The sequence below is a fragment of the Sparus aurata genome, unplaced genomic scaffold (genome assembly GCF_900880675.1).
Source record: "Sparus aurata unplaced genomic scaffold, fSpaAur1.1, whole genome shotgun sequence".
NCBI lineage: Eukaryota > Metazoa > Chordata > Actinopteri > Spariformes > Sparidae > Sparus > Sparus aurata.
The window spans coordinates 30,258-56,929 of record NW_022045143.1 but is presented as its reverse complement, the minus strand read 5'-3'; the positions used below and the strand labels follow the sequence as shown (position 1 = coordinate 56,929).

At 48.1% G+C, this 26,672-nt stretch overlaps 1 protein-coding gene across 2 annotated transcripts in view; it reads right to left on the bottom strand.

Annotated features, from left to right (window-relative positions):
* Positions 1–536: 536 nt before the first annotated feature.
* The window catches only part of LOC115577978 (transcription factor COE3-like), a 47,693-nt gene continuing 21,557 nt past the window's right edge, over positions 537–26,672 (bottom strand). The window contains exons 7-11 of one of the 2 annotated variants that reach the window (XM_030410842.1): positions 13,555–13,636; positions 11,497–11,614; positions 7,598–7,731; positions 7,387–7,513; positions 537–1,254 (exon numbers count right to left, since the gene is read on the bottom strand). In XM_030410842.1, the coding sequence (XP_030266702.1) occupies positions 1,118–1,254; positions 7,387–7,513; positions 7,598–7,731; positions 11,497–11,614; positions 13,555–13,636 (598 nt within the window). In that variant the 3' untranslated portion in view covers positions 537–1,117. The remainder of the gene's footprint in view (positions 1,255–7,386; positions 7,514–7,597; positions 7,732–11,496; positions 11,615–13,554; positions 13,637–26,672) is intronic. The other variant, XM_030410843.1, reaches the window with a different exon arrangement.

Here is a 26,672-nt window from a genome sequence, read left to right as displayed (position 1 = left end):
CCCGACGCGACGATTACCGAGTGCGGTTAGAAATGCTCAGTTCCGTTCTTTTCCCTGTCCGCTCTCGATAATAACTGTTATAAACTGGCAGGTAAGACACATATGAACTTTGATTGCTTTTCCATGGAGTCATAATCATACATTTTCATCCATGAGCCGCGGAACTCTACTGCACTCGGTAATCGACTCGTCGGGACTTCCCGTCAACAGGAAGCTGCTGCAGAAGAGTGGTAAATTTAGTCAGCTTTTCAGTAGAAATCCAGCTAAGCTAGCGGAGGTTAGATGCCCCGGACTATGTGCTGAGACCCTATTGTACTGTTGCTGAAGTTTGGTGCTGTTCTGAGCATTATTTGTGGCTTTTTGGTGGCGGTTTATATTTGGATCCATTTACTGCAGTGTATTGTTGTCGTGCGGTCGTTTCTGAGGTTGATAAAACTCTGTAAATTAGCGGTCTGCTAACTTGATCTCTCGAGAGGGAGTCTAACACAGTTTCATGGTGATTTAGATCATGGATTAAACTTATCCCTTTCTCCCCATTCTCTCGTCTCTGTGAGAGTTGGACCCTTCGTTTAATCAGAAACTTTCTGGACTCGTCTTCATCAGTCACATGTTCATCAGTGACCTCAAGATGATTTTTGTTGTTGTATTAATTAACTTGATTATGTTTTAGTAAAATGATCCAGTGACTCAAAAACAGAAAGTAAAGATCAGACATGATGTCTCTGACCTCAGGCTTGGATCAAACGGAGGACAATCGGACCAACAGAACTTCTGATTAGTTGATTATTTACAACAGGTTGAAGATTCTGCCAACTTGTGTTCACTCGGCAGAATATCAAATATTGATTATTGATTGAGGAACAAATCAAGAGAGAAATGTTCAGTGTTTCGGTACTAAACTGCAGCAGCTTCAACAGACTCACACTCACACACACACACACACACGCACACGCACTCACACACACTCACACACACACACACACACACACTCAGTAACCCAGTAGATAAACAGTAGAATCAGTAGATGCAGCTGATGATTATCAGACTGAGGGCAGCCGACCAGAACACAGACTGATGGAAAAAACACCAACAATCAGAGACTGAATGTTTGTTTGTCTCAGTGTGTGTGTGTGTGTGTGTGTGTGTGTGTGTGTGTGTGTGGTACCTTGGGCAGTCTCTCTGGGTCTCCGGGGTGACGAGGAATGACCTTCTGTAACCTCTGGAAGCCGTAGTCTATAGTGGGCTCATTTAACGCTGAGGACGACAAATCACACATTTTTTATAGCGTAACTTATTATATTATCACATTCATTTATTTATGAAACTCTTTCTGTAGATCATTGATCCCTTCATCACAACCTTAATAAAACTCACTGGTTTAAATTAAATTAAGGCTTAAAAGTTATGCATAATTGGGGGCGTAGCCTCTTTGAGTGACAGCTAGCAGTGATCTTCACCTCTCGGTCGTGTTTGTGGAGAATTTTCAATAAATATCAGACACATCATCTGTCTGTCTGCAGGATTCACAGACGGGAGGGGAGGGACAGACACTGGCGTGGTCGCACTTTATTTTAGAGTACACTGTTAAGATGTTATAAGATATCATTTTTGTCAAATTAGACAAAACCTAGACATAATATTAGACAGTTAAACTCTGAATAGTCAGATAAACATCATCTGTACTGACGTGTCGTCGCTCAGATAAAGGATTAAATGCAGTGTGTAATTAGTGTGATTTAAGTTACAGCTTGTTACATCATTCGTCAGGATGGAACTGTTTTTATTTCTAGGCTTTGCATGATTGAACAAAGATACTTAGCTTATAACAGTCTGTGGTTACCGCCTACAGAAGTCTGTATTATTTCTAGTGTTTGTTTAATCTGACCATAAGTAATCTGATTACAGAGTTGCCGGTGTTTTGGATCAATAAGTTCATGTGGAGCATTTAACCAGCAGACAGCAGCTGGAGCCGAGTGTGTCTTTTCTCCTGTTCAACTTATTTATACTCAAACTTAGATTGATTTTTGTCCTTAAAGGTTCAATCTGTACATTTTCGTGTTGTATTTGTGACTCATCATGTTTACGTCTGCATCATCCAATCAGACGGAAGTATTTTACATTTTTGTTGTTTCTTTTAAACCTGATTATCAGCAGATTAAACATTTTATTAATTATTATATTAAACACACTGACACATATTTATTAATGACACATGATACCTTTACTGAAGTTATACTGTAGTTACACTGTAGTTGTCCTGTAGTTTAGTTTTACTGTAGTTATACTGTAGTTATACTTTAGATATCTTGTAGTTATACTGTATTTTTACTGGAAAATATGAAAAAGGTATTCTCTTCCATGAATTCAAATAAAAGCTATGGACTTGACAATATCTGTGGTAGACTTCTTAAGTTGTGTTCTTGAGAACTTTGTCCAATTTTTCATTACATTTTCCTCATAAAATCAGCATGTCCCAAAATGGAAGGGTGCGGTAGTTGTTCCATTTCCCAAGACAAGCTGCCCCAAAATACTGAATGATTTTAGGCCTATTGCACTGACATGTATTGTCATGAAAAAGTTTGAAAAACTAGTGAGAAAGGAAATCTTAAAGAAGACAGAGTCTGATTTTGACCCATTGCAGTTTGCCTATAGGCCACACAGAGGTGTTGAGGATGCCACAGTCACTCTGATGAACATGCTCTTTAAACATCCGGAAGGAAATGGAACACATGCTCAGCTTTTATTTATAGATGTATCTTCTGCTTTTAACACAGTTCAACTCTACATCTTAACAGAACGACTTTTAGAACAATTTGATTTAAGTAAAAATCTTGTTGGCTGGGTTTTAGACCTTTAACCAATAGGACACAAAGAGTGCGAGTCAATGGAGTATTGTCTGGCCAGATGTGTTCCTCCACTGGCTCCCCTCAGGGCTGTTTTGTCCCTTCTCCTGTTCATCCTTTATACGAACATTTGCGGCAGCAACATGGAAGACAGATTTATTTTAAAGTGTGCAGATGATTCTGTCATTGTAAGCCTGCTACAAGGGAATGAAACAGTCCATGGTCCAGTTTCCCAGGATTTTGTAGACTGCTGTGATAGGTCCTTTCTACAGATGAACCCTCTCCGGGAACCATCACCTTATCGCGGTGGAGAGGTTTGCGTGTCCCAATGAACCTGGGAGCTAGGTTGTCAGGAGCCATGTGCTCCCGGTAGGGTCTCCCAAGGCAAATTGGTCTCAGGTGAGGGGCCAGACTAAGTATGGTTCTAAATACCCCATGAGAAATAGAGGTGTGAGGCTAGAGGCCCTGCCTGGAGGAAGCCCGGGGCCCAAGTCTGGAGCCAGGCCCGGACGGAGGGCCCGTGGGCGAGCGCCTGGTGGCCGGGTCTGCCACGGGGCCCGGCCGGGCACAGCCCGAAAGACCAACATGGCACTTCTCCCTCCCCCATCCCGTGGACCCACCATCCGCAGGAGAAACCGCTGGGGTCGGGTGCGCTGCCACATGGGTGGCAGTGGTGGTGATGGGCCTCGACGACCCAGACCTGGGTGGCAGAGGCTGACTCTGGGGACGTGGAATGTCACCTCTCTTGGGGGGAAGGAGTCGAAGCTGGTGCGGGAGGTTGAGCGTTACTGGTTGGATCTGGTGGGGCTTGCCTCCATGCACAGCATTGGCTCTGGATCCAAACTCCTGGATAGATGCTGGACACTATTCTTCTCCGGAGTTGCCAAAGTTGTGAGGCGCCAGGCAGGTGTGGGGATACCCACAAGTCCCCGGCTGAGCACAGCCGTGTTGGAGTTTACCCCGGTGGACGAGAGGGTCGCCTCCCTACGCCTAAGGGCTGGGGGGAAAACTCTGACTGATGTCTGTGCATATGCACCGAACAGCAGTTCGGAGTATGCAGCCTTCTTGGAGGTCCTGGTTGGGGCCCTGCAAGGGGCTCCAGTGGGGGACTCCGTGGTCTTACTGGGGGACTTCAATGCGTATGTCGGAGATACCTGGAGGGGCGTGATTGGGAGGAACGGCCTCCCCGATCTGAACCAGAGTGGTGTTCTATTATTAGTCTTCTGTGCTAGTCATGGTCTGTCTATAATGAACACCATGTTCAAGGATGCTCATAAGTGTACGTGGTACCAGAGCACCCTAGGTCGAAGGTCAATTATCGATTTTGTGATTGTATCATCTGATCTCCGACCGTGTGTCTTGGACACTCGGGTGAAGAGAGGGGCAGAGCTGTTAACTGATCACCACCTGGTGATGAGTTGGGTTCGGTGGCAGGGGAAATCCCTGGACAGACCTGGTAAGCCCAAACGAGTAGTGCGGGTAAGCTGGGAACGTCTGGGGGAGGCCCCTGTCCGAGAAGCCTTCAACTCCCACCTCCGAAGGAGCTTCTCTAGCATACCTGTGGAGGCTGGGGATATCGAACCTGAATGGACGATGTCCATTGTTGAAGCTGCAGCTGTGTCCTTTGGCCAGAGGGCGGCAACCCTCAGACACCGTGGTGGACACTGGTGGTCAGGGAAGCTGTCCGACTGAAGAAGCAATGGAGCAGCAGACTGAGTAATGATCCGATCAATAAGCAGTTGAACTGACAGCTCGTGGTTCAGGGTTGTTGATAAAGATGTGATCGCTGAGTTTTGATCTGGCAGGACACTGATCACAGTGAACTGTCACCAGACTCCTGTCTATTCTTTTGGTATTTAAGATGTGATCAGTGTTTATTGATCTGACGTGACTTTAAATCTTTGAAACTTGTTCTGTTAATTCACAACAGATATAACAGCCGAGCCTGATAGGAACTGTAGTTTCATCTCTGGCATTTCTAACAAGAACCAGAACTAAGAGTTTAATTCACTTTGATTCTAGTTTGTCTTCATGCTGTTATTTAGTGTATATTCTTAACTGTTTTAAGTGCTGGAAGGCAAACTCTCGATCTACTGGTCAATCTTCATCCCTACCCTCACCTATGGTCATGAGCGATGGGTCATGACCGGAAGAACAAGATTGCGGGTACAAGCGGCCGAAATGGGGCTGGGGTCTCCCTTAGAGATAGGACGAGAAGCTCAGCCATCCGGGAGGGACTGGGAGTAGAGCTGCTGCTCTTCTGAGTGGAAAGAAGCCAGCTGAGGTGGTTCGGGCATCTGATGAGGATGCCACCAGGGCTTTCACCTAGGGAGGTGTTCCTAGGGAGACCTAGGGGTAGACCCAGGACCAGGTGGAAAGATTACATCTCTTCTCTGGCCTGGGAGCACCTGCAATTCCCCAGTCAGAGTTAACCGACATGGGCAAAGGGAAGTCTGGGGCTCGCTGCTGAAGCTGCTGAAGCTGCTGAAGCTGCTGAAGCTGCTGCTCCTGCGACCTGACTTCGGATAAGTGGTTGACAATGGATGGATGGATGGATCTTAACAGTTTTATTCCAGAGTAGTTGACTTCATGGAGTTGGAAGGTTTAATAAAGTCTCTGTCTGTACTCTGATGTTGTTGTTCTGTTCTGTACACAAGTTTGCAATCTCCAGAATAAATGGAAGATAAGTATTCACAGTAGTCTTTAACCTCAGATGAGTTCAGACTGAATGTTTCTTTACTTGTTAAGGTTTAATTTGTCTCTTGTCTCATCGTGTCCTAACTGGATCAGTTCAGACTCAACAACCACTAAACACTGTCCACAGATCAGATCACAGAACGCCACCGACACAGTTAGACAGAGCTGTGTGTGTGTGTGTGTGTGTGTGTGTGTGTGTGTGTGTGTGTGTGTGTGTGTGAGGAAATGAAAATCTGTGCTCGGGTCAGACAGGAGGCGTTGGAGCGATCAATACTCCTCGATCAATACTCATTGAAATTTCATGGAGCTGTCTGTCTGCATGACGACTCGTATCAGCACACTGTATCATAGAAACCGCTCGCTGTGTGATGTCATCGCTCCGTCATGACGCCCGTGTGACAGTTTAATTGATTATATTTAAACACTAAATGAATCTGCCCACTGTGATGTGTTCAAGTGTAGTGGTAGAGATCAGTGCTGATTGGTTGCTGACTCTGACAGAGTGGAAAGTAACTAAGTAGATTTACTAAAGATGTACTTCATGGAAGCTTTGAGGTACTTGTACCTGACAGAAGTACTTCTGTGCTGTTGCTTCCTGCTGGTGACTTTTAAAGACTGTGTTACACATTAATCTGCTCTACAGGAAGCAGAGCAGGTTCCACCTGCCGGAACATTTCACATTACTACATGTGGAACAATAAAAAAACAACTTTCATTATTGGTTATGTAAATATATTTTGATGATGATGATGCACATTTTTTTAATGTCTCAGTACTTTATTAATGTTTTAGTACTTTTACTTCACCTTCTCATTATGGAAGTCATGGTGCAAAGCATGCTGGGAACTGGGTGGTGCAGGGTGGAGGTGAGCAGGACGAAGCTGTTCTGAATCACTGAGGTGTGAAAGCAGCTGCTGTATGAAACTAAAGGTCATGTGACTGATGACATCACACTCACACGTGCAGGAGTGTGTGTGTGTGTGTGTGTGTGTTCAGAGGTCATTAACATGAAGGTCCGGTCTGCTTTGAGGGTTAATGGGATTTAAATGTGTGTAATTACTCTGACGGCAGTGTGAAATGAAACACCTCTACTGATCTGCTGCAGGAAGGAACCCAAGACAAATAAAGACACAGAGAGGACAGGCTGAGGGGGGCACACAGAGAGGATGGACAGGGTGGGGGGGGGGGGGGACACCGAGAGGACGGACAGGATGGGGGGGGGGGACACCGAGAGGACGGACAGGATGAGGAGGGGACACCGACAAGGTGAGGGGGGGACACAGAGAGGACAGGATGAGGAGGGGACACCGAGAGGACAGGGTGAGGGGGGACACAGAGAGGACGGACAGGGTGAGGGGGGACACAGAGAGGACGGACAGGATGAGGGGGGGACACAGAGAGGACGGACAGGGTGAGGGGGGGACACAGAGAGGACAGACAGGGTGAGGGGGCACAGAGAGGACGGACAGGATGAGGGGGGGACACAGAGAGGACGGACAGGGTGAGGGGGGGACACAGAGAGGACAGACAGGGTGAGGGGGGACACAGAGAGGACGGACAGGATGAGGGGGGGGACCACAGAGAGGACGGACAGGGTGAGGGGGGACACAGAGAGGACGGACAGGGTGAGGGGGGACACAGAGAGGACAGGCTGAGGGGGGGGGGGGACACAGAGAGGACAGGGTGAGGGGGGGGGGGACACAGAGAGGACAGGGTGAGGGGGGAACACAGAGAGGACGGACAGGATGAGGGGGGGGACACAGAGAGGACGGACAGGGTGAGGGGGGACACAGAGAGGACAGGGTGAGGGGGGGGGGACACAGAGAGGACTGTGATTGGCTGTTACCTGTGTAAACGAAACGTCCCGGCGCTCCTTTACAGAACTGTTTGGACTTGTAGGACAGCGTGACCTCGACGACCCCGGGGATGTGGCGGGGAGGAGTCTGGACCCGGATAGCATGAGGGGTGATCAGCTGCAGACAGACAGACACATGACTGAAGTGATAACAGGCCGGGTGGCTGTATTGATTATTGGTTAGCAATCAGCTGTGTGTTACCTCGCTCCACACCAGCATGGTGCCGAAGACGACCTGCAGGCCGTCAAAGAAGTTGTCTCCGATCAGGATGACGGTCGCTCCGCCCGTCGTCCAGCCCTCACTGGGACTGATGGCTTTGATACAGGGAGTGGCTGCTGGACGAGAGACACAGAGACAGACAGACAGGCACAGAGACAGGGAGAGAGAGAGAGACAGGTGAATGTCAGTGTCTCGTTACCTGAGGCTCGTTAAAGCTCACCTTGGTGAACCATGATAATCAATAAATATAATAATAATAACAATAATAATTATTATTATAATAATGATAATGCATTTTTTTTGAAGGCGCCTTTCAAAGCACTCAAGGACACCGCACATAACAACAACAGTACAACAAAAAACAAGAGACAATTTAGTGCAAAAATAAAAAGAGATAAGTAAGAGGATGCAATAACATGGTGCCAGCTCGGCACAGAATTCAGACTCCGCAGTCCTCACCATACAGGAAGTCAACTGGGCCGGGTTAGGCAGGGTTGAGCTTCCGGGGTGAGAATAGTGCAATATAGTGGAATAGAGAATAGGCAGGAGTGTGATTATATGATTAGTCTGATACAGAGTAAGCCAGATTCCAGTGGAGGCCAGGCTGTCCAGGAGGATGTCATGAAAGATAGTGTCGAAGGCTGCGCTGAGGTCGAGGAGAACCAGGATGGAGAGTAAACCAGAGTCAGATCCCATCAAAAGGTCACCTGTGATTTTCACGAGGGCTGTCTCAGTGCTATGAAGGGGACGGAAGCAGAACTGAAATGGTTCAGAAAGGTTGTAGAGAGACAGATGGGTGTTTAGTTGAGCCGCAACAGTTCTTTCGAGCATTTTGGAGATAAATGGCAAGTTTGAGATGCGACGAAAGTTGTTCAGGTCATTCGGGTCTGCATCAGGTTTCTTGATAGTTGGAGTTATTGCAGCAGTCTTTAGTGATGATGGAACAACACCAGGAGTCATTGAGGAATGAATGATATCAGTTATGAGAGAGGACAGGGCAGGAAGGCAGCTTTTTACCAGGTAGGTGGGCAGGGGGTCTAACTGGCAGGTGGAGGATTTGGATTTGAAGAGGAGTCCGGTTATTTCGGAGACAGATGGCAGTTTGAAGCTGGCGAGTGGGGAACTGATGGAGAATGTGGGCAGAGAGTGCAGAGAGGGTGTAGAGTTATTTAAAGTATATTTGTGTCCTGTCTTTCTATAGTCTGTGTTTCTGATCGACACACAGCAGCTGCGTCCTTCAGAGGCTGCGTCAGCGTTGTAAAATAAGGCGGTCTAGTCTTCGGAGGACTTCCTGGTTGCGTCACCAGATGTTCCCGCACTTACCCCTACCAAAGTAATGTTATCATTATTATCATTACTAGCTAGTTAACAGTTAGCTTGATGTTGCCATTTTCTTTCTTCTTTCTCAGAACTGAGCAGCGGTGCACAAAGAATCTTGGGATATGTGAGATCACGAAGGATTTTAGCAGCGTGTCCTCCAAAAGGAGGCAAAAGATGGAGGTGTCCTTCTGAGGATGCAGAACCTGAACTGGACACAATCAGTCTTTACGTTTTGCCGTGGGGGGTCCCTCAATCAAAACAATGAGGACAGATGAAGTTTGATGATGTCATGAAGCAGCGTGGGATCATGGGAGTTGTTGTCTTCACTGTTAAACATTCTATCACCACTCCTGTGACCTCTTCAAGGGTCCAGACCCACAGAGTGAGAAACACTTCAACACCACTGCAGTGACGAAGGTCACACACACACACACACACACACACACACACACACACTCACACACACTCACACACACACACACACGCTCACACACACTCACACACACACACATACACTGATGCACACACACACACACACTGATACACACTCAGAATGTGATTTAATTGGGTCGTGGCTTTTATCCGCTTTAGCTTAGGTCACACACACACACACACACACACACACACACACACACACACACTCGGCCGGTAATGACTACTTTCTCTCCCTTCTTTCGAGTGCAGCTGCAGATTAATTATAAAGTGAAATGAAAGCACAGTGTGTGTGTGTGTGTGTGTGTTGCGGGGGGGGGAAAGCAGCTAATCTCATCACTGAAGACTTCAGATGACATTACAGCACCTGACCTGCATTCTGTTCTATTACAGGCTGTTGTATCAGAATCACACAGACAGGTGAGTCTGGACTCAGCTGTCCTGACTCTGGACTCAGCTGTCCTGACTCTGGACACACCTGTCCTGACTCTGGACTCAGCTGTCCTGACTCTGGACACACCTGTCCTGACCCTGGACACACCTGTCCTGACTCTGGACTCACCTGTCCTGACTCTGGACACACCTGTCCTGACTCTGGACTCACCTGTCCTGACTCTGGACTCACCTGTCCTGACTCTGGACACACCTGTTCTGACTCTGGACTCACCTGTCCTGACTCTGGACACACCTATCCTGACTCTGGACTCAGCTGTCCTGACTCTGGACTCACTCGTCCTGACTCTGGACACACCTGTCCTGACTCTGGACTCACTCGTCCTGACTCTGGACACACCTGTCCTGACTCTGGACACACCTGTCCTGACTCTGGACTCACCTGTCCTGACTCTGGACTCACCTGTCCTGACTCTGGACACACCTATCCTGACTCTGGACTCACCTGTCCTGACTCTGGACACACCTATCCTGACTCTGGACTCACCTGTCCTGACTCTGGACTCACCTGTCCTGACTCTCATTAGGAGAATTATTTTCAGATCAGCTTTCTGCACTTTTATTTCTGATGATAATCTCAGTCTCTAATCTGATCTGCTGTCAGTCTGCTGATGGAGTCAAAGGTAATGCGTTGCCATGACACTAGAGATCTGTTTGGTCACAGGTCATCTGAGCCAGCTGCAGGAGTTTCTTTTCTAATCTTGAGGCGAACCAGCCGTTAATCCAGTCGATGGACTTTGTTTTTTCTCTCTTCTTCGTGTGAATCATGAAACTGGTTCCAGCAGGTTTCTTTACTTTAACTCAGAGAATCTGCAGCTCTGAGAGAAGAAGGCAGAACCAGTCCGACCCACGGGAGGGGCGGTTTCCATGGTTACCCTCTTTAATTAGGAGGGCAATTAAAGAGGTTGAACGGCCTGTGAGAAGACACACACACACACACACACACACACACACACACACACACGCTGTCCTCTCTGGGGACGGTGAGGCGTCTGGTCTTCCTACCCACAAGCCACTGGGGTGACTTCTCTTCAAAGACCAGATTCAGCTCCTCTCTGCTGTTCAGGTTCTCTGGTCTGGATGCTTTAAGTTGTAGCAGACGTCACAACAGCTGACGAGTGCAGCTGTGATCAGTGAACTGAACTCAGACCTCGACACTGGGACATCGTCACATCAGTGAAGTTTCACCATTATCATGATCCAAATGTCTATCACATGATGTTAAAAAAAGGGAGAAACAACTCCTGGATTCATCCCTTTGTCTGGATCTGACCCGTTAATGGAGTCTATTCTGGACTGAGACCATCATCGAAGTTTCATGGAAATCTGTTCAGTAGTGTTTGTATAAACCCACTGACAAACCAACCAACCACCCAACCACCCAACCAACCAACCAACAAATCAACCAACCAACCACCCAACCAACCACCCAACCAACCAACCAACAAATCAACCAACCAACCAACCAACAAATCAACCAACCAACCACCCAACCAACCAACCAACAAATCAACCAACCAACCAACAAATCAACCAACCGACCGACCTGTACTGTCAGGAGTACAAGAGTTTTTCTTCGTGTCCATGGCTCGTCCTCAAACAATTAACTGTTTTCTTGGAAGTATGGGTTTCCTCAGCGTCCCTTATATGGAGGACCTGATATAAAAGCTGCGTACCTTCAGACGGGTCCAATCGTCGGGCTCGGCGGCCGTGTTTGGAGTTGTTGTGTACGAACATATTGTCAGAGACAGCGAGAACATGGCCGTCCACGTTCACTGTCGTAGACACCACCACCTGCAGACACACACACAACTTTATCAATAACCTTCAGGAAACAGAGCAGTGGACAGTTTGTATTCTAAAGACACAGAGCCAGATCATTGGGTACAGAGGGAACTGATGTGAATGGTTTTTTTTTTGTGTGAATGTGCTGTTTCCCCGTAGCCCCGCCCCCGTGTGATGTCACAGCAGCCACTCAGCTGTGGCCATTCATCATCCCCGGCTGGTTGCCGTGGCGAGGTTGTTGCCGTTGATCCATGTCCACGGAGCAGAAGGTCGTCCTCTCTGTCGCCACGGTGACTAACCAGCACATCGTTCACCCTGCTGTCGCCACGACAACCGCAGACAAGTCCAGAGGCTTCACCTGACTTCACCTGTCTCCCTCTCTCTCTCTACATGCTTACTGCAGCTCGCTCGCCCGATCTCCCTCCTCCTCCTCCTCTGCTGGTTTAACTGGACTGAACATCCTGTCAGCTCGATCGCCCAGTGCAGCGTGGAGAGAGAGAGAGAGAGTGTGTGTGTGTGTGTGTGTGTGTGTGTGTGACAGCAGACATATTTAAACTGTGAGACAAAGACAATTTCCTCAAACAACACATCTCCTCTTCTTTAGCAGCTGTCTGTCTGCCTGTCTGTCTAACTTTGATGATTCTCTGACTTTGTTTACATGCTAACATTAGCATGTTAGCATGCTGATGTCGTCATTTAGCTTAAAGCTAGCGTTGTCTTTTCGCAGCCAAAGCTTCATCGTCTCCTTTCAGTTTCTGTTTCCACTCGATCTTCTTCTTTCCTCTCCTGGTTTTGTTTTTTTGTTCTTTTCTTCTTTTACTCATTTCATTTTTTTCATTTTCAGTTCTTTCTCTCTGGATTTCCTCTCATCTTTCTTATTTATGACAAATAGAGTGTTAATACAAAATAGAGTTTATTCTTCAGTAACCTTTTACTGACAAACACTGATTTGGATTAGAATCCAGTTCGGTCCAGCTGGTCCACCTTCAGAACCAGCACCTTGCACAGTATCTGTTTCCTTCCTGTCAGGACTTACAGAAATCTGTTTGAGTCAACATCGTCTCCATCAGAATGTCCTGAGCAGCGTGCTGTGACTTCAGCAGCTTTTTGTTTCACTCTAAACATGAATAATAATCTCAGGATCATATGATTTAATAATTCACAAGGTTCTTTGTTTCTGAAGAGGCGGCTGAATGTGTAAAGAAGAGACATTTAACTTTAACTTCCAATAAAACAAAGTTACTGTGACAGTTTATTCAGTCAATATGAGTTTTAGGAATTCTTCTGGAAATCAACACCTACTTTAAACTTTACATAATCATCTAACTGCTGCATCATTTCTTCATTTAATGAACTTTTTCACAGTTACTGAAGTTTATTTTGAATTTCTATTGTGTTGTTCTTCACTGTATTATGGATGCGTGTCAGAGGGAAACTCCAGCAGCTGATAATGAACTGCAGGTTCTTGGAACACGTGGAATGAAAATGTAAAAATCTGCTTCTGCTGTTTGTTTTCAGTAAAGACTGAAACTTATGTGTTTAAGATAATAAGAGACAGGAAGGAGGATGAGAAAGACAGACACACACACAGACACACACACAGACACACACACAGACAGACACACACAGACAGACACACACACAGACATACACAGACACAGACACAGACAGACACACACAGACACAGACAGACAGACACACACAGACACACACACAGACAGACACACACACAGACACAGACACAGACAGACAGACAGACAGACGGGCAGAGCGACAGTTCCCTGTTGACCTCTAATATTATATCTGCAAAGCAATAAGCTTCAGGCTGCCCTGCTGCAATGCATTGTGGGCACAGCAGGTCCCTGAAGCCAAGTCCTGCCCTTTGGGGAAATGAATTCATCCGTGTGTGTGTGTGTGTGTGTGTGTGTGTGTGTGTGTGTGTGTGTTACCTGGAACCTCCTCATGTCTCGTGGGTTTCCAGCGTTCTTCAGACAGTTCTGGTTACACTTGAGGAAGAACTTGAGGAAGAACCTGCACAGAGAAAAAGGCACAAGTGAGTAAAATATTCAGCGAGAGAGAAGTTAGTTACATTCATGTAATCAGTTACTGTGGATACATTGAAACAGTAGCAGCTGAAGTAAAACTACAGTTGATTCTGATTCTGATTTACATAAAAACATTAACACAAACACAAGAAGAAAAAAAGTTGCTGCAGGATGTATGAACAGTATGTGTAGTACTCATAGTCCAACAGTACTTGTAGTATTGGTAGTAGTGCTGACGGCAGCAGTGTGTTTCAGAGTTCTGATCTCGTTTTGTTTTCTTGTTTTATACGGCCAGAACGTTAAAATAACGATGAGTCTGTATGCAGATGATACAACGCTCTACATGAGTTTCTTACAATGTGACGCAGCATTTACTGTTCTTGTAAATAAGACCTTTAAAGGATTTAAAGATCGTACTAACAGTCGAAGCGGTTCAGAGCCAGACGGACGTATTTCCGATCTGATGGGAGGACACGAGTGGATGTGAGCTTTGAGGATAACTCGTCTGAGGCTGCTGGAGGACGGACGCATCGATGCTAAGATCGATATTACAGTCGCAACATTAGCTAACTTTAGCTAATGTTGTGACATGAGCTAAAGTTAACTCAATAATCATGAATGTGAGAAGTAAAAGGACTTTCCTCTGTTTTATCTCTGGCAGATCAGAACATCCAACTGCTAACGACAGCACCAGGTATCGTGCTTTTATTTTGGTGAATTTTTTTTGTCTGTGTTTAGTGTTTATGCTCACACACACACACACACACACACACACACACACTGTCAGGTGGTCTACATAGTTCTTCGACTCTCAGCAGAACCTTGTTTGATTCGTCTGTCTGAAGCCGGGCAGCAACTACAGCATCACGTCTCTATGGCAACATACTGTAAACACACACACACACACACACAGAGAAAGACACACACACACACACAGAAAGACACACAGAAAAGAAAGGACAAAAAAGACAACTCTCTCTCCAGCGATGTTTTTGGTCTCTTGAGGATCTCTGCAGTATTGATTACCCAGCATTCCTTGCTGCTCGTCTCTAATGAGCCTACAGAAGGACAAAGTGCTGACACTGAAACACACACACACACACACACACACAAACACACACACACAGAACAGATGCTCTGTAAACAAATCAACCTTTTCTAGAAGACGATCAGCCTGTTGGAACAATTCAAATCAACCAATACAAATAATATTGATCTCTGATCAATACAGGGGCCTCGAGTAATTACTTACAAGAGCTTCTATTCATATATATGAAAAATTAATAAAATATAAGAGAAGTTCTAGTTTTGGCGTTTGAAAACAGGTCAGTGATCCTGGAGTGGAGCTTATTATTGTCTTTGTATTATTGTTATTATCATTATTGTTATTGTTCTTGTTATTATCATTATTACGTGTATTATAATAATAATAATAATAATAATAATAATGATAATATTGATAATGATATCTTCTTCAGTTGCTCTCTGAGTGGATAAAGTCTCATTGATGTTTGTCTGAAGATAACCTCAGTCTATCAGCCTGACCTCTGACCTCTGATCTGCTGCTCACACACACACACACACACACACACACACACACACACACACACACACACACACACACAGAGTCTTATCGCCGTGGTAACCACCCAGCATCAGCAGTCTCAGCTGATCGTCCTTATCTTCAGACACACAGACTCAGCCTCTCTCTCCTCTTCACGTCCTCTCTAGTTTTTCTCTCCCTCGTCTCCTCCCTCGTCTCCTCCCTTGTTTCCCCCCCTCCTCCTCCCTTGTGTCCTCCCTCCTTCTGTCTCCTCCTATCTATCTATCTATTTTCTCCTCCTCTGTCTGAAGAGCGAGCGGGTGATCGAGGTCGTAAATCTACACACTGAACAGATTAAGCTTTCAATTTGTTATGTGATAAGCAGGGCAGACCCAACACACACATACACACGCACACACACACACACACACACACACACACACACTTTCTCTCTGTATTACTGCTCATATTTACGAGCAGGAAATTAGGACGCATCGCAAATTTATCTCCAGGAAGAATGGAAGTCACACACCCACACACACACACACACACACACACACTAAAACTGAACACACACTGCTCCAAAACACACACACACTGACACACACTGTGCTGGAGTTAATATGCTCTATGAGGTAGAAAATGTAGTCGCAGTGTGAGGACGAATTATACTGACAGTAATGTACTGCCAGTGTGTGTGTGTGTGTGTGTGTGTGTGTGTGTGTGTGTGTGTGATTTACGTGCTGTTGGCAGCTCTGCCTGTTAATCTGATCCGAGTCATTCTCTCTCTCAGGTTCTGTAAAGCAGCTGCAGACTCGACTCGTTTTATTCACTCCGTCGTCCGATGTTCATTTTCTAATTTAATAAATCAGGAATAAAAACATCACACACTCATAAAGAAGAGAGCGTCCTCACAGCGGCCTCATGAAGAGTTTGAACTTATTACCTGTTAGAATAATATTTATGATAAAGTCTCTTCTTCTACTAATTCATCAGAACTTTCATGGCATCAGTTTCACGTTAGGAAGGTGAACAAATGTTCAGTTGTAGTCAGGCTGACGTTAAAACTCAGTGTTTGATGTTAAACTTTGGTCAGTCAAATCATTTTAAATGTTGTGGAAGTGAACATCACAGAGATTATGAGAAACTCAATTCAGGTTGGTTTCCTTTGTGTGAAGTTGATTTTCAGCTCCGTTCAGATTCACGACCACATAAAACAGTTAGAGGTCGTGAGCGGTGTGAACTGACCCGTCTCAGGTCGGCAGGTGTCACCTGAGTCTCCACTCGTCGAGCCGCTGGTGCACGTCACCTGTTTCAACAGCCAATCAGCTCCTCTCAGTGAAGTCACAAACTGTCACAGCTGTTTCTGTCTGACACAAACACTAACGTCTGTTTTCACTGTTTCATTGTGGGAATGCACCTAAAGCAGGTGACTCACGTCACTGTGAGCATTCATATCTCAAAGACATTTTCGTTTCCTTTCGTTTTTTTTTTTTCCACTTTCTCCATGCGGGTCGCGGGTGATGTTACTGCTTTATAACTCATAGACATATAAATGACAAACCTGTTGAAGCTCGTTGGAGGAGGAACGATATAAATGTTTGTCATTTATATGTCTATCTCAAAGACATATAAATGACAAACATTTATATCGTTCCTCCTCCAACGAGCTTCAACAGGCTGCGAGTTACACAACTTACTGACTGTTCCTGTCAGAAACACAGGATGTTACCGCTGAAGTCACTGTGACGACTGTTTCCTGTGGTCAGACTGAGATCGTCTCTCAGCCTGCAGGTAACGTTTCATGAAACACCTGGTTATGTTTGAACACCAGTATTAATCAGAATGTTTGGTTATTGATGACGGAGGTGAGATGAGTGTGACTGCTCCTCCTCCTCCATCAGCTAGTTTATCAATTACCTCCCTGCTGTTAATTGACAGTTGTAATTAATTATCTCTGAATGCTCTAATTGGTATTCAAATGTATTCGTTGGCAGCAGAATGTTCAGCTCATTTACATTTTCATGATTTTCAGGAGCTGTTTTTGCTTTTCGATGAGACTGAATCCATGTGGGATCTCCAGAGTGTGTGTAGCTGGTGTTGTGTTCTTTGTGAGGACCAGGTCTTCAGATGATCCCTCACCTCGCAGCCTGATGTTTGGTTGAATGCAGGTTGTGGAGTCAGGTGACCCGCATCCAACGCCAGCGTCAAGATGATGATGACATTACATCATCATTACACGTTGGCGTTGTGTCCTTATTAAGTCGTGAAGTCATAAACCAAAACCTGAAGATTCAGACGAGGCGAGTTGAAACTTTAACAACACTGGACCTGAAGAGTCCAGCTCAGCAGACTGGATCCAGACTGAGAGGCCACAAAGAGACCCGGGACACCTGAGACAACACCTGAGACAGAACCTGAAACAACACCTGAGACAACACCTGAGACAACACCTGAGACAGAACCTGAAACAACACCTGAGACAACACCTGAGACAGAACCTGAAACAACACCTGAGACAACACCTGAGACAGAACCTGAAACAACACCTGAGACAACACCTGAGACAGAACCTGAAACAACACCTGAGACAACACCTGAGACAAACCTGAAACAACACCTGAGACAACACCTGAGACAGAACCTGAAACAACACCTGAGACAACACCTGAGACAGAACCTGAGACAACACCTGAGACAGAACCTGAGACAACACCTGAGACAACACCTGAGACAGAACCTGAGACAACACCTGAGACAACACCTGAGACAGAACCTGAAACAACACCTGAGACAACACCTGAGACAGCACCTGAGACAACACCTGAGACAACACCTGAGACAGAACCTGAAACAACACCTGAGACAACACCTGAAGACAGAACCTGAAAACACCTGAGAACAACACTGAGACAAGAACCTGACAAACCTGAAAGCAACACCTGAGACAGAACCTGAGACAACACCTGAGACAACACCTGAGACAACACCTGAGACAACACCTGAGACAACACCTGAGACAGAACCTGAAACAACACCTGAGACAACACCTGAGACAGAACCGAACAACACCTGAGACAACACCTGAGACAGAACTGAGACAACACCTGAAACAAACACCTGAGACACACCTGAGACACACCTCACACACACCTGAGACACACCTGAGACACACCTCACACACACCTGAGACAACACCTGAGACAAACTGAAACAACACCTGAGACAACACCTGGACAGAACCTGAAACAACACCTGAGACAACACCTGAGACAACACCTGAGACAGAACCTGAGACAACACCTGAGACAGAACCTGAAACAACACCTGAGACAACACCTGAGACAACACCTGAAACAACACCTGAGACAACACCTGGACAGAACCTGAAACAACACCTGAGACAACACCTGAGACAACACCTGAGACAGAACCTGAGACAACACCTGAGACAGAACCTGAAACAACACCTGAGACAACACCTGAGACAGAACCTGAAACAACACCTGAGACAACACCTGAGACAGAACCTGAAACAACACCTGAGACAACACCTGGACAGAACCTGAAACAACACCTGAGACAACACCTGAGACAACACCTGAGACAGAACCTGAGACAACACCTGAGACAGAACCTGAAACAACACCTGAGACAACACCTGGACAGAACCTGAAACAACACCTGAGACAGAACCTGAAACAACACCTGAGACAACACCTGAGACAGAACCTGAAACAACACCTGAGACAGAACCTAAGACAACACCTGAGACAGCACCTGGCTTATTATTACCAGTCAATTCTATTAGTTATAGACGGTGAGTGTTCCTCTCTGTCCGAGTGCAAGGTGAACACACACGCACACACACACACACACACACACACACACGCACACACACACACACAAACACACACACACACACACACTGAGAGGCTAAACGCTCTTTAACACATTAAAGTCCAACAACTCTGTTTGAATCATGAGAGAAACCTTAAACCCCCTCTGTGTGTGTGTGTGTGTGTGTGTGTGTGTGTGTGTGTGTGTGTGTGTGTGTGTGGACTGCTCCATTAGTCCACACACACACACACACACACACACACAGGGTAACAGCCTGATGATTAGCATGATGAATGGTGCGTCTCGACCTCTGACCTCTGCTGTAATTGGAGACTAGAGGAGCTGTCAGCAGCAGCGTGTCCTCAACATGCTCCGCTCCGTGTTCTTAGCATGTTCTCTGTGTGCTCTCATCCCGTCCTTCACATGTTCTCCTCTCATGTTCTCTGATCCTTGTTTCTGTGTGATGTGTTCTTCTCCTGACCTTCACTGTCATGGCTGCATGTTCTAGTAATGTTCTAGTCACATTCATCATACTGGACTTCAGCACCGCGGACAGAGTCTCTCTACTACATGCTGGACTTCAGCACCACGGACAGAGTCTCTCTACTACATACTGGACTTCAGCACCGCGGACAGAGTCTCTCTACTACATGCTGGACTTCAGCACCACGGACAGAGTCTCTCTACTACATACTGGACTTCAGCACCGCGGACAGAGTCTCTCTACATACTGGACCTCAGCACCGCGGACAGAGTCTCTCTACATGCTGGACTTCAGCACCGCGGACAGAGTCTCTCTACATGCTGGACTTCAGCACCGCGGACAGAGTCTCTCTACTACATACTGGACTTCAGCACCACGGACAGAGTCTCTCTACATGCTGGACTTCAGCAGCGCGGACAGATTCTCTCTACTACATACTGGACCTCAGCACCGCGGACAGAGTCTCTCTACATGCTGGACTTCAGCACCACGGACAGAGTCTCTCTACTACATACTGGACTTCAGCACCACGGACAGAGTCTCTCTACACGCTGGACCTCAGCACCGCGGACAGAGTCTCTCTACATGCTGGACCTCAGCACCGCAGACAGAGTCTCTCTACATGCTCGACCTCAGCACCGCAGACAGAGTCTCTCTACAACATACTGGACTTCAGCACCACGGACAGAGTCTCTCTACTACACGCTGAGAGTGTCGCTACATGCTGGACCTCAGCACCGCAGACAGAGTCTGTCTACATGCTGGACCTCAGCACCGCGGACAGAGTCTCTCTACATGCTGGACTTCAGCACCACGGACAGAGTCTCTCTACTACGTGCTGGACCTCAGCACCGCGGACAGAGTCTCTCTACATGCTGGACCTCAGCACCGCAGACAGAGTCTCTCTACATGCTCGACCTCAGCACCGCAGACAGAGTCTCTCTACTACATACTGGACTTCAGCACCACGGACAGAGTCTCTCTACTACACGCTGAGAGTGTCGCTACATGCTGGACCTCAGCACCGCAGACAGAGTCTGTCTACATGCTGGACCTCAGCACCGCGGACAGAGTCTCTCTACATGCTGGACTTCAGCAGCGCGGACAGATTCTCTCTACATGCTCGACCTCAGCACCGCGGACAGAGTCTCTCTATACGCTGGACTTCAGCACCACGGACAGAGTCTCTCTACTACACGCTGGACCTCAGCACCGCGGACAGAGTCTCTCTACATGCTGGACCTCAGCACCGCAGACAGAGTCTCTCTACATGCTCGACCTCAGCACCGCAGACAGAGTCTCTCTACTACAAACTGGACTTCAGCACCACGGACAGAGTCTCTCTACTACACGCTGAGAGTGTCGCTACATGCTGGACCTTAGCACCGCAGACAGAGTCTGTCTACATGCTGGACCTCAGCACCGCGGACAGAGTCTCTCTACATGCTGGACTTCAGCAGCGCGGACAGATTCTCTCTACATGCTGGACCTCAGCACCGCGGACAGAGTCTCTCTACTACACGCTGGACCTCAGCACCGCGGACAGAGTCTCTCTACATGCTGGACCTCAGCACCGCAGACAGAGTCTCTCTACATGCTCGACCTCAGCACCGCAGACAGAGTCTCTCTACTACATACTGGACTTCAGCACCACGGACAGAGTCTCTCTACTACACGCTGAGAGTGTCTCTTCATGCTGGACCTCAGCACCACGGACAGAGTCTCTCTACATGCTGGACTTCAGCACCGCGGACAGAGTCTCTCTACACGCTGGACCTCAGCACCACGGACTGAGTCTCTCTACTACACGCTGGACTTCAGCACCGCGGACAGAGTCTCTCTACACGCTAGACCTCAGCACCGCGGACAAAGTCTCTCTACACGCTTGACTTCAGCACCACGGACAGAGTCTCTCTACACGCTGGACTTCAGCATCGCGGACAGAGTCTCTACTACATACTGGACTTCAGCACCACGGACAGAGTCTCTCTACTACACGCTGGACCTCAGCACCGCGGACAAAGTCTCTCTACACGCTTGACTTCAGCACCACGGACAGAGTCTCTCTACACGCTGGACTTCAGCATCGCAGACAGAGTCTCTACTACATACTGGACTTCAGCACCACGGACAGAGTCTCTCTACTACACGCTGGACCTCAGCACCGCGGACAAAGTCTCTCTACACGCTTGACTTCAGCACCACGGACAGAGTGTCTCTACACGCTGGACTTCAACATCGCGGACAGAGTCTCTACTACATACTGGACTTCAGCACCACGGACAGAGTCTCTCTACTACACGCTGGACCTCAGCACCGCGGACAAAGTCTCTCTACACGCTTGACTTCAGCACCACGGACAGAGTCTCTCTACACGCTGGACTTCAGCATCGCGGACAGAGTCTCTACTACATACTGGACTTCAGCACCACGGACAGAGTCTCTCTACACGCTGGACCTCAGCACCGCAGACAGAGTCTCTCTACGTGCTCGACTTCAGCACCGCGGACAGAGTCTCTCCACTACACGCTGGACCTCAGCACCGCAGACAGAGTCTCTCTACACGCTGGACCTCAGCACCGCGGACAGAGTCTCTCTACATGCTGGACTTCAGCACCGCAGACAGAGTCCCTCTACATGCTGGACTTCAGCACCGCAGACAGAGTCTCTCTACATACTGGACTTCAGCACCGCGGACAGAGTCCCTCTACATGCTGGACTTCAGCACCGCAGACAGAGTCTCTCTACTACATGCTGGACTTCAGCACCACGGACAGTGTCTCTCTACTACACGCTGGACTTCAGCACCGCGGACAGAGTCTCTCTACATGCTGGACCTCAGCACCGCAGACAGAGTCTCTCTACATGCTGGACTTCAGCACCGCAGACAGAGTCTCTCTACATGCTGGACTTCAGCACCACGGACAGAGTCTCTCTACATGCTGGACCTCAGCACCACGGAGCGAGTCTCTCTACTACATGCTGGACTTCAGCACCGCGGACAGAGTCTCTCTACATACTGGAATTCAGCACCGCAGACAGAGTTTCTCTACATGCTCGACCTCAGCACCGCAGACAGAGTCTCTCTACTACATACTGGACTTCAGCACCACGGACAGAGTCTCTCTACATGCTGGACTTCAGCACCACGGACAGAGTCTCTCTACACGCTGGACCTCAGCACCGCGGACAAAGTCTCTCTACACGCTTGACTTCAGCACCACGGACAGAGTCTCTCTACATGCTGGACTTCAGCATCGCGGACAAAGTCTCTACTACATACTGGACTTCAGCACCACGGACAGAGTCTCTCTACTACACGCTGGACCTCAGCACCGCGGACAAAGTCTCTCTACATGCTGGACTTCAGCACCGCGGACAGAGTCTCTCTACTACACGCTGGACCTCAGCACCGCAGACAGAGTCTCTCTACGTGCTCGACTTCAGCACCGCGGACAGAGTCTCTCCACTACACGCTGGACCTCAGCACCGCGGACAGAGTCTCTCTACATGCTGGACTTCAGCACCGCAGACAGAGTCCCTCTACATGCTGGACTTCAGCACCGCAGACAGAGTCTCTCTACATGCTGGACTTCAGCACCACGGACAGAGTCTCTCTACATGCTGGACCTCAGCACCACGGAGCGAGTCTCTCTACTATATGCTGGACCTCAGCACCGCGGACAGAGTCTCTCTACACACTGGACATCAGCACCACAGACAGAGTCTCTCTACATGCTGGACTTCAGCACCGCGGACAGAGTCTCTCTACATGCTGGACCTCAGCACCGCAGACAGAGTCTCTCTACGTGCTCGACCTCAGCACCGCAGACAGAGTCTCTCTACTTCATACTGGACTTCAGCACCACGGACAGAGTCTCTCCACTACACGCTGGACCTCAGCACCGCGGACAGAGTCCCTCTACATGCTGGACTTCAGCACCGCAGACAGAGTCTCTCTACATGCTGGACTTCAGCACCACGGAGCGAGTCTCTCTACTATATGCTGGACCTCAGCACCGCGGACAGAGTCTCTCTACACACTGGACTTCAGCACCGCGGACAGAGTCTCTCTACATGCTCGACCTCAGCACCGCAGACAGAGTCTCTCTACATGCTGGACCTTCAGCACCGCAGACAGAGTTTCTCTACATGCTCGACCTCAGCACCGCAGACAGAGTCTCTCTACTACATACTGGACTTCAGCACCACGGACAGTGTCTCTCTACATGCTGGACTTCAGCACCACGGACAGAGTCTCTCTACATGCTGGACCTCAGCACCACGGAGCGAGTCTCTCTACTATATGCTGGACTTCAGCACTGCGGACAGAGTCTCTCTACATACTGGACTTCAGCACCGCGGACAGAGTCTCTCTACTACATGCTGGACTTCAGCACCGCGGACAGAGTCTCTCTACACGCTGGACTTCAGCACCACGGACAGAGTCTCTCTACATACTGGAATTCAGCACCGCAGACAGAGTTTCTCTACATGCTCGACCTCAGCACCGCAGACAGAGTCTCTCTACTACATACTGGACTTCAGCACCACGGACAGAGTCTCTCTACATGCTGGACTTCAGCAACACGGACAGAGTCTCTCTACATACTGGACTTCAGCACCGCAGACAGAGTTTCTCTACATGCTCGACCTCAACACCGCAGACAGAGTCTCTCTACTACATACTGGACTTCAGCACCACGGACAGAGTCTCTCTACGTGCTGGACTTCAGCACCGCGGACAGAGTCTGTCTACTACACGCTGGACCTCAGCACCGCAGACAGAGTCTCTCTACATGCTGGACTTCAGCACCGCAGACAGAGTCTCTCTCCATGCTGGACTTCAGCACCGCAGACAGAGTCTCTCTACATGCTGGACCTCAGCACCGCAGACAGAGTCTCTCTACATGCTGGACTTCAGCACCGCAGACAGAGTCTCTCTACATGCTGGACTTCAGCACCACGGACAGAGTCTCTCTACATGCTGGACCTCAGCACCGCAGACAGAGTCTCTCTACATGCTGGACTTCAGCACCGCAGACAGAGTCTCTCTACATGCTGGACCTCAGCACCACGGACAGAGTCTCTCTACATGCTGGACCTCAGCACCGCGGACAGAGTCTCGCTACACGCTGGACTTCAGCACCGCGGACAGAGTCTCTCTACTACATACTGGACTTCAGCACCGCGGACAGAGTCTCTCTACATGCTGGACTTCAGCACCGCGGTCAGAGTCTCTCTACACGCTGGACTTCAGCACCGCGGACAGAGTCTCTCTACTACATACTGGACTTCAGCACCGCGGACAGAGTCTCTCTACTACATACTGGACTTCAGCACCACGGACAGAGTCTCTCTACATGCTGGACTTCAGCACCGCGGACAGAGTCTCTCTACTACATACTGGACTTCAGCACCGCGGACAGAGTCTCTCTACTACATGCTGGACTTCAGCACCGCGGACAGAGTCTCTCTCTACATGCTGGACCTTAGCACCGCGGACAGAGTCTCTCTACACGCTGGACTTCAGCACCACGGACAGAGTCTCTCTACATGCTGGACTTCAGCGCCACGGACAGAGTCTCTCTACTACATACTGGACTTCAGCACCACGGACAGAGTCTCTCTCTACATGCTGGACCTCAGCACCGCGGACAGAGTCTCTCTACACGCTGGACTTCAGCACCACGGACAGAGTCTCTCTACATGCTGGACTTCAGCGCCACTGACAGAGTCTCTCTACTACATACTGGACTTCAGCACCACGGACAGAGTCTCTCTCTACATGCTGGACCTCAGCACCGCGGACAGAGTCTCTCTACACGCTGGACAAATCTTTTTTGTTCTTAATATGAAATTAAGCGAAACATGACAGCTGTGTGTGTGTGTGTGTGTGTGTGTGTGTGTGTGTGTGTGTGTGTGTGTGTTCAGATGTGTTTGGGCCTGTCGCTCTAATTAACACCAAATGCTGGACAGGTTCCTGCTAATTAGCATCCGCTGCTGGTTTGAACATGGAGGTAATTAACAGCTATTATGACTCGTGCACACACACACACACACACACACTGATCGTCTTTTTATAGCCTGAGACAAAATGTGTGATTTTGCATACTTATGAAAAGTCGTGTGTGTGTGTGTGTGTGTGTGTGTCAGATGGCATCACAGGCTGAAGAACAGAGTACCAGCTGTTATAATGCACACACACACACACACACACACACACACACACACACACTCAGCAGTGAGCAGTGGAGGTCAAGGAGAGATGAGGCACGGTCCAGATGTGTCACAGCTGTTCTGATGTGAACTGACTCTCACATTAGATCTGAGCAGCAGACGTGGAGACGGCGCCGGCGTGTCTCTGTTTGTCCGTCTGCACTCAGAAACGTTAAGTGAAGACGGATCAATTGTAGTTTCTGGTCACCTGGAGATCAACAGCATGAACCTGATCAGCTGGTGTGAGTCCTGAGAGAAACACACAGTGAAAGTTCTGGAACGTGTTCAGACAATAACTCTGATTCTGACAGAAACACGTTGCAGATCTGGACTGTCAGCACAGTCTGTGTATAGACACACAGTGACCTCTGACCTTTGGTCGAAGTTATCGAATGAGTTCTTGAGTTCTTTGGGTCACTGCAACCTTTGACCTGTGACCGACGAGAGAGAGGGGAAGGAGCAGAGAGTTTCTACACAATCACTCATTGGCTGTTGTAGGCTGCAGGGCGGGCGTAGAAGTTTCTCTCTGCAAAAATAAAGTGTCAATCAAATAAGCTGAAGTTAGCAGCCATCTTAGTTTTACTCCTCCAACTGACGAGTGGTGTTACTGTATGAAGTGGGCGGAGATCAAGGCAGATAAAAGCATGTGTCATCACACTACCTGCTGTTGTGTTGCATTTCAATACAGTTCTGTGGTGAAAATGAGTGCGAGTGACCACCGACCCAACTGTGAGCGGCTGAGCGGCGCCGCCAGCTCCAGACTGACACCTCCACTCACACACTGACTATGTTTGACATCTAACTATCTTCATCTTTATTTTCTAACGTAACATAACATTATAATCGTTAATATCATTGTTGCTGTTGACTTTGAGAAGTTTCTGATTGCAACAGGATGAAAACAGATCTGTGATCGACGGCTGGCTGCAGATTTCA